Source organism: Typopeltis vanoorti, chromosome 1 (assembly GCF_054136105.1).
Source record: "Typopeltis vanoorti isolate ZY-2024b chromosome 1, IOZ_Tvanoo_1.0, whole genome shotgun sequence".
Taxonomy (NCBI): domain Eukaryota; kingdom Metazoa; phylum Arthropoda; class Arachnida; order Uropygi; family Thelyphonidae; genus Typopeltis; species Typopeltis vanoorti.
In genome coordinates, this window is record NC_143549.1 from 174,156,731 (window position 1) to 174,166,340 (window position 9,610).

The 9,610-nt window shown below is 35.1% G+C and overlaps 1 protein-coding gene across 4 annotated transcripts in view; it reads right to left on the minus strand.

Moving 5' to 3' along the window:
• LOC150110652 (uridine-cytidine kinase 2-B-like) overlaps nucleotides 1–4,085 on the minus strand; it is a 169,617-nt gene extending 165,532 nt beyond the window's left edge. The window contains exon 1 of one of the 4 annotated variants that reach the window (XR_016549005.1): nucleotides 3,790–4,067. Coding sequence is in view for 2 of the 4 variants with exons in the window: in XM_090400023.1 (XP_090256149.1) it covers nucleotides 3,790–3,897 (108 nt within the window). In the remaining 2 variants the exon portion in view is untranslated. Of the gene's footprint in view, nucleotides 1–3,789 lie in introns of all 4 variants that reach the window. The other 3 variants (XM_090400023.1, XM_090400045.1, XM_090400032.1) reach the window with 3 other exon arrangements.
• Nucleotides 4,086–9,610: the final 5,525 nt, after the last annotated feature.

The following is a 9,610-nucleotide window of genomic DNA, read 5'->3' on the forward strand; positions in this document are numbered from 1 at the left end:
CCTACACACACACACACAGGATGAAAAACCCGAGTTTGCAGGAGAAAAAAACCCTACAACCACCATATGAAATCAGCTAACTCACCTTCAACTGAAAAAAAAAAAAAAAAAAATCATATGAGGATTCTTCTCGTCACATTGAGAATTGAACTCAGTCCTTTTCCAGTTTTTCCAATTACACTACGGAGGCTTGATATGTATAATATATTGATATGATGTTATGTCATCATCATCATCATGCATATCAAGGATTTAGGCCTAGCATGGCCTGTTCCGGCCTTAGAAGTCATCGCTGAATCGTTTAAGAGGATGTCCTAATTTTCTTTTTCCTAATAAACGTAAAAATTGAAAAATATTTAAAAATAACAGGTGTAATTAACTCTATATTTAAACCAAACCTAGTTCAAAAACAAACCAGACTAAAAGTATACAATACATTAGCCCTACCAGTCAATGTATGAAGCGAAATTTGGACAATAAAGCAAAAAGACAAACAAAGATTAATAACAGCAGAAATGAAGTTTATGAGAAAAACTGCAAAGTATACCCTATTTGATCACAAAAGAAACGAAGATATTATGCAAGAATTAAACCAAGAACCCGTAATAGAAAAAATTAAAAAATATAAACATAAATGGATGGAACACGTTCAAAGAATGAAAACAGAAAGATTACCAAAACAAGCCTTAAAGTACAAGCCATTAGGATGATGTTATGTTAACATGCTACATTAAGTTATATTTCCCTTGTTTAGTCCTTTTGATATCAACCCATTGAGAAAATGAAGATCCAAGGTAATGAATCAAAAAAATTTTAGAACTCAATGTAGCTCTTTAAATATTTGATAAAAAAAAAACAATTTTAAATAATTTAAATAAATTATTTAAAACAAATGTATTGTGCAATCACCTCTCACCATAAAAACCCAATACAGGAAACAATTATCTGTTGTAGAGAATGGTCTGCTATAGGTTTGAGCTTAACTTTTTTTTTTTTTGAAATTTGTTATACTGAGTTTGTTATTAAGGTGTTCATTCCAACTTCCTCTCTTTTTAGGAAAACAGCTCTTCCTACCATTTTCCAAATGCAACCTCCAGCTTTTAAAGAAACTCAACAGTTCCTGCTTTCTCTCTTGTCACTTCCCAATCTACAGGACTAAGGTGTTATGGGATTTTAATCCCTCGTGTGGAGTTGCCAGTCTTGCTATCCATCTTCAGCATAGGCAAGCATCATACAAATCAATTACAACTGAACAATAAGTTTTTGTCAATATCAAGTTCTTATGAGACATTTATATGACAAACTTAACTGGGAACAAAGGTGGATGAAATAGAGGTTCTTAGACATTAGATGGGATATCAGCTAGGGTTTTGTGAGAATGTGCAAGGGAACTGGCAATATTTCTGCCTAGGCTGTTTAATTTAAGTCTCAGCTCTGGTAGAGTTCCAAGGGAGTGAAAAGAGGATAAAATAATTCCCTAGCAAAAGGGAAGTCCTAAGACTGCAGTAGCAAATTAAAGACATCAGTATCTAAGGTATGGTGGTAAAAGTACTGGAAAAATTGGACAAAAAGTGAAATCAGGAATAGGTGGATAAAAATATGATACCCTATGATGGGCAACATGGCTTTATGAAGGGTCAGTCATGCCTTAGTAATTTACTAACATTTTATAATAGAGTAACAGCTGAGTTGGATAAAGGAAATGGCCACTATGATTCTGCAGACATTTGAGAGAATACTACATGGAACTCTGTTACACAAATCAGAACAAATGGGAATGGATATGACACTGGTTATGTGGATATGGGGGTGACTGCTGGATAGATATCAAAAAGTGGTATATATGGAGGAGCAGAATCTAGGCAGGCAGGCATATGACTAATAATGGGCTGCAAGGATCTGAGCAGGACCACTATTAATTAATTTGTACATGGAATTAATCTGAAGGGAAATGTTTATTTGTTTGATGATAATGTAAAATTAGATAAATTCAATCAAGGCGATATGGAGGGCTTGCAGGATGATTTAAATAGGCTGTCAGTATGAGAAAAAGATAACAGATATCAATTTAATGTAGAGAAATGTAAAATTATGCATTTTGGGATAAATCAATTACAAGCAGTGTACCACATGGATGGAACTGTACTCCAGGAAAAAGATGAAGCTAGAGATTTAAGGATGGTGGTGGACAGAGAGCTGAATTTCAGATGATACATCCACATCTGGATTACTGTGTCAGGTTAGGTCTCCTGGAGATGAGGAAGTGGTGGAGAAGATTAAGCACAAGCAACCAAGATGGAGTAGTCTGTGGAATGTCCCTATTAGGATAGACTGAAGGTGTGGAATGAGAAAATGATTGACAAGTAAAAAGCGGACATACAATACAAATATTTAAGTTACTTAAAAGGTTTTATGCAGGGAAAATGTTTCAACACTTGGCTGGGGGGGGGGAAGAAGGGGACAAGCAGAAAAAGAAGTCATTCCTGAAAGTTTGGTAAAGTTTGGTTACTAGGGTATGAGGACTAGATTTTTCGCTTGGAGGATTGTGAATGAATGACATGAGTTGCTAGAGTCAGTTGTGTGTGTGTGCGTGTGTGTGTGTGTGCTTTGTTAATGGGTTTAAGGAGAGGTATGATAGATTGGGCGGGTCTATTATTATTATTATGGGTCTCCCGTGATGAGTCCTTGGACCATAGAGGTGCCCGTACAATACTACTACCACCATTAATACTAATAATATGAGCATCAATGGAAAAGATGAAGAAAATGATCATTTTCCAATGATCCTTTGATTTAGTAATGATTTAGCCGAATAGCCCTTCAAAACAGGCTTCTGAAATGGAAACAAGCTTTTTTTGCAATAAGCAAAATAAAAGATAAGCAGACTGAAAGGCCATCCAACAGAGATCTGCAGTGAAAATTCATCCAGGAAGGAGCTGCCAGTCAACTTGATTCCTGAATGAGCTTTTAAGTCGATTAATAAATAATCTAGGAAATTTTTAAACGTAAAAGTATACCTGAGCAAGACTTGCACACGTATTACCCAATATCCATTCACATGGTTAATAACTGATAGGATAAACGAGAAGGGACGGGTCATTTGTCATTCACAGAACATTTAATAATTAAATTCCTGATATACACATACTATCTTTCATAATACTACATGAAAAGTTGACATTACTAACTTTACCCATTTAAGATGTTTAAGAGGAGTGGTGCATATTGATGAAGGATTAATTCTACCTTACATATTAATTTGCCTGGAATGTTATCAAATGCAAAATGGTCCTGCAATGTTATTATTAAGTGACACCTCCAAGGACTAATCGCAGGAGAGCACTCTACTCTACTCGCTCCACAACACACATTTCCCCCTACTACTTAATTCTCCAAATGCACACGATACTACAATCAACACCATCTACTGTCCATCGCCACCAAAAGTTTTTTTTTTTTTTTTTTTTTTTTTTGCGTGTGTTCTCATGGCCGATTTGCCTGTACGTGAAATGAAAAATCCAAACAGATATTTTTCTCATATTAATCCATTTTCATGCCATTAACGTTATAACATTAATAACCGGTACAACTTTAACATGAATTCATAATACCAAGGTTTTAATATTGATAGAACATTCAGAATCCTTTAACATACAAACCACAACTTGTAATATAAACATAAACAATCATATGTCATCGGTGAAATAAAAAATATGCCGCCTTGATTAAGCAATAGTGAATAGCCAATCAACAATAACTGAACATCGATTTCCATAAAGTATATCTTGCCTTTCCCGATGCTGTTCCTCCAGCAACACCAATCAGAAAAGGAGTCCGAGTTTCAAAACCATTCAGTCCATTGAAGCTTTTAGAATTACTCCTACTCCTAGAAGCCATGACGAACTTTACTAGCAACTAAAACAACGTGGGCAGCGTTTACTACATGGCATTGTTTCGTTTAAGCAGACGTACGCCCTCTTTAGTTTTTTAAGACAGAACATATTTAAAACTACTTATTCAAGAATAACTCTCATTATTAAATGCGAATAATAAAAGAAAGTGAACAGGCTTAAAAGCGTACATAGAACAAAGAGCACGTGCATTCACGATATTAAGATATACTTAACGCTGCTGTCTAATAAGCAAAACGCAAGAAGATTAGTGCGAAAGGAAAAAAAAAACTGCTTTTTTTTTCACTTGGCTAGATTAATGTTTTGAGGAATTAAAATCACCAACATTCTAGGATAATTCCACAGAGTGTTACTAACGTAATGAAGAATGTATTTTGAGTATTATGTAAAATAATAGTTATTACTGTTCGATATAGCAAAAATGATTTTTGTAGCATTTTTGCTAAGAAATCACTTTGTAGCAAGAATACTACAAATGATTTTCTTGGTTGATCAAAAAGTGATTTTTTTGTTATTATATTTGATAATGATATTTTGATTTTTGTTTAAAAAATGCTGGACTTTTGTTGTTGTTGTTGTTGTTGTGTACTGTTCGCTTGTGAATATGCCTAAAACATGAATTATTCATTTTTACTGAGTGTGAACAGTAAATTTACAGCTAATGCTCCGTATCTAGATTCAGAACACCAAACCTTAAGTTCACAAAAGTATTTTAAAAAGTAAAAAATCTGGGATTAGCCTGACTAGATCATATAAACATAATCAACAACAATAACATAAGCAGAGAAGCCTGTGTAGCTCAGTGGATGTGGCGTTTGCCAACCACGGCGCTTGGCCGCACGAAGGAAGACTTGGTTTCGAGTCTAGTCGGCGACTAGAGGAAATTTTTCTGAGCCTTTTTTCGACCGATTCCCGAGTTAGTCAATCTCTGGCACGGGCAAGCAGGTTTTTCCTCCCGGAAACTCGGGTTTTTCGTCCTGTAAACTCAAGAAAATCGACCGTAGAACCCACATTATTTCAGACATTAAATATATTGTGTTAGGGTTAGGGACCACGAGATGGCGGCACATTTGAGCCGTCTCTCTTCACTGTGTACCGCTTAATTAGTGATAGCCTTGGGCCATCTATCTCTGATTGGTACTAGTGGAGATTGAACTGCCCACTCAGTCTCCAAAAGTTAGATAGGGCTAAAATGGCCTCGCCTACTCCCCGTATACAGGAATAAAAAAGCGTTAGCTGATTTATTATTATTATTATTATTATTATTATTATCTTTCTTTTTTTCTATGTAAGGAATCAGATTTTTTTTTAAATCCAATATTTAATTTTTCTCTCCTCTTTTGTTAAATGTAAATGTCCCTCCAGCAATTCTTTGCCTTCTGCAGTCTTTCTTTCATTGCAATGCTAATCTTTATAATTATGATCTTTCAGATAAATTATAATACCGAAATAAACTCACGTAAAATATGATTTTATTAGTATAACATATTAATATATGTTATATATTAAAAAAACTCCTTCATGGAATCCTTAGGAGTCTCATGCGACTCCCAAGCCTGGATAAAGGAGGAGGGTCGGTCAGTTGAGTGTCGATGCTCTGACCGTAAAGAAAAAACACAATTGTTATCTGATACCTATACAATCAACAACTACAACATGCCGGCTCTGACGTCGCCCGAATAAACAAGGCCCGCGATACCAATAGAGCGATCAGGGTTGGATCGAAAAGTGGGATACCGAAAAGAAACAGAAACTGAAACTAACAGAACTGTTATCAGTAGGAACGTGGAATGTGTGGACACTCTGGATGTCAGGAAAATTAGAAATACTTCGTGAGGAAATGAAGAGATATCGGTGGGATATACTAGGATTTGCAGAGATGAGATGGACATCATCTGGGGAGATCAATGGATGCGAAGTAATATGGTCAGGACATGACACCATGCGCGAAGCAGGAGTTGGCTTCCTTCTTAGCAAAAGAGCTCGAGAGGCACTGTTAGGCTACAAACCAGTTAATGAACGCATCATAGTAGCAAGATTTTGGGCAAAGCCATTCAACATATCAATAGTCCAGATATATGCACCCACATCTGACAGCACAGATGAGGATATTGACTTATTCTACAAAGATCTGACAGAGACAATAGAAACAATATGAAAGCAAGATGTGCTAATTATTGAAGGAGATTAGAATGCCAAAGTTGGAATAGATAATGATGGTTGGGAAAGAGTCATGAGAAAATATGGTTTTGGAGAAAGAAATGAACGAGGTGAAAATTTGTTAGAATTTGCTGTGGACGACGAGAATGATCTGTAACACAAGATTCCAACAAAAGGAGTGTAGAAAATGGACGTGGCGATCAAATGATGAAAAAACCAAAAACATGTTTGATATGATTATGATTAAAAGAAGATGGATAACATCAGTACAGCAATGTCGAACGTTTCAGGGAGCGGATATAGACTCAGACCATAGCTTACTGGTTGTAAACATCAAGATGAAATTAAAAAAGAAATATAAACCCCAACATCAGAATAGAAGAGATATAGCACGAATAAGTGAAGCAGAAATAGGAAGAAGGCACAGAACAGTGTTAGAAGAGAAACTTAAAAGTGTGGAGAAAGAAAAAAATTCGAATTTAAGAGTGAAAAGAGCAATGAAAGCGATAGAAGATGCAGTTGAAGAAACAGTACCAGAAGAAGAGAAGATCAAGAAGAAATGGATTACACAAGAAACACCGAAGTTAGTACAGGAGAAAAGAATGTTGAAGATAAGAAGGGATACATCAGAACAAATAAAAGATCAATATGGAAGAAAGTGTAATTAGGTGAAAAAAGCAGTCAGAATGGATAAGATGAAATGGTTAGAAGCCCAATGCAAAAATATAGAACAGTACTATGGAGAGCATAAAACAAGGGAGGTATGCAAAATGATCAGAACCATTAATAGAATGTGGCAACCAAAACAGACCACAATTAAAAATGAAAAAGCAAAGTATTGATGAATAAAGAAAAAATTGTACAGCTGTGGACAAAATACTGTAGTGAGTTATATAAAGAAAAACTAGATTCAGAAAGCATTGGGAAACTGACTGAAGAATTGAAGCAGATATCACCACCAGGTAATGAGCATGATATGGACATTTTAAGAGGAGAGGTAGAAAAAGCAATAGCACTGGCTAAAACACAACAAGAATCCTGGTAACGATAACATTACTGGAGAAATGATTAAATATGGTGGTGAAAGTATGGTTACAGAAATGCACCAACTATGTAATATGGTATGGAAAGAAGGAAAAATGCCAGAGGAGTGGGTGAAATTAATATTAGTAACATTATACACGAAAGGAAATAAAGAATGTAAAAATTACAGAACAATTGCCTTGGTAAAGTGATGATGATCATATTGACAGAAAGATTGAGAACACAATTGGAAGCATACCTTGTAGACGAGCAAGCAGGATTTAGGAAGGATAGAACCACAATTCAACATATTTTGACAATGAAGTTAATAGCAGAGAAAGCTAGGAGAAAAAACAAAAATATAAATACTTGCTTTGTTGATTTTCAGAAAGCATTTGACAGTATTGACCAGAAAGTGACATTAGCAGTTCTGGAATCCTACGGAATTGATAAAAAACTAATAGCTATATTAAAAGATGTTTATCAGAATGCAGTTGCAGCAGTTAGAATAGGTGATGATTTGGGGAAATGGTTTAAAACAATCAGAGGCACTAGACAGGGAGACCCAATATCACCAAGCATTTTCATTGCACATTTAGAAAGAGCAATGGATAAAATGAAAGAAGATGCCAAAGGAATATCTGTACACGGAATGAGAATTAACAATCTGAAATTTGAAGATGACATTGTTTTTATTGAAGAAGACGAAAGAGAACTACAAGAAACACTGAAACTGCTAAATGAGGAAGGGAAGAGATTTGGACTTGTTATGAACTTTGAATAAACAAAGACAATGGTATTTGGTGAGAAGAACATGAAACAAAAGATACAAGTGGATGGAACTGATATAGAAAATGTAGAACAATTCACATATTGGGAAGTAAACTGACATATGTCTTGGACTGTAAAAAAGAAATAAAGATCATGATTGCCAAGGGAAGAACAAATTTGAAGGCCATGGATAACATCTAGAAAAGTAAAGTGATCAGTCTGCAAACAAAACTAAGAGTATTGGAAACATGCATCTTCAGCGGTGTACTGTATGGATCTGAAACGTGGGTAATAAATAAGGAATCAAGAAAAAGAATTTTGGCATTTGAAAGAACTTGTTACAGGAAGATTCTAAGAATAGGATGGGTACAGAAAATCGCCAACGAAGAGCTCGGTCAGAAGATACAACCAAAACAGAATCTAATGCAGAAGATTATAAAACAGAAGATGCAATAATTTGGACATATCTATAGAACGAATGAGAACCGGAAGATAAAGACATTCATGTTTGGTATTTTGGATGGTTTAAACAGAAGAGGTAGACCATACAGAGAATGAATAGACGATATAAAAGACTGGTGTGGAATGGGTGTACAAAAACTGCGACACTGTGCACTGGACAAAGAAAAGTGGAAGAAGATAGAGAAACAGGCATCAGACATCAACGGGTAGTGAGCCTATGGTTATGATGATATATTCAATATTTCTCAGTTCTTCTGAGTAAATTACTCTTACTTCGTCACTATAAAAATCACCTATTCCTTCCCATCTTACTTCACACAGCCTTATGATATCAATTTTTCATTTGTCCATTTCTTGTTTGAGATTTACTAATTTTCCATAATTGATATAGCCATATGTAACGCTTTCATAAAATTGGGTCGCCCGACTGAAGACCATCAGGTCTATTCTAGTTGGCCGATTAGAGGAACTTTTTATTGCCACTTTTCAACAGTCGCTTAGTCTGTTGTGCGGTCAAGTAGCCTTTTACCCACAGAAATTTGAGCTTTTAACTCAGAAAATTCCACTCTCGAATTCATACTATTTCAGATAATACCGGTCGGGGTTGGGAATATCAGATGGTGGAAGTTATCTGTCACAGTCTCGTCCTTAACACGTTCTCAAATCGTTAATAGCCAAAAATTAGCTACCAGTGTATGGTTAACGGTTGAGCATACTTCGCTATCGATTTGTAAAGTTACTACGAAAGTTTTTGCTCCCTTTATAGAATGAAATGTGTTGGAGGTTCAATATTTTTAAGGAGAACTCTTTTTCATTATGAACCAAGAGAGGGAGATTTTTTTTTTTTTTGCATAACTATGCAAAAATTTGCGTTTCATTTATTTTGCTACCTTAGCTTTGTTGCATGTTATTATTATATCTATTAGGGAGTAGATGAAGTAATGAAATGAAGCTAGTTTTATTCATTGCTTAGACATTATTAAATTTTTAACCTTTTAAAACATGGATCACAAATTTTAAAACAAAGAATCAATTTAAAGATTTTAAAATTCTTTAGGTACGATTCTTTAAATCAAACTCTCTGTATATCATAAATAAATTTATTACACATATCTTTTCAGCATCTTTTAGTTATTTAATATTACTGTTTGCCACTCGCGTGTCTTTCCTGTACGTTTTTTGTGTTTGGCACGATGAAAAATCAGTTTCCGGAGGAAGACCGACTCGTCTCCACTTTAGACCGGATAACTTATCTCCACTTCAAAAGCCCTTATATAAAGCTT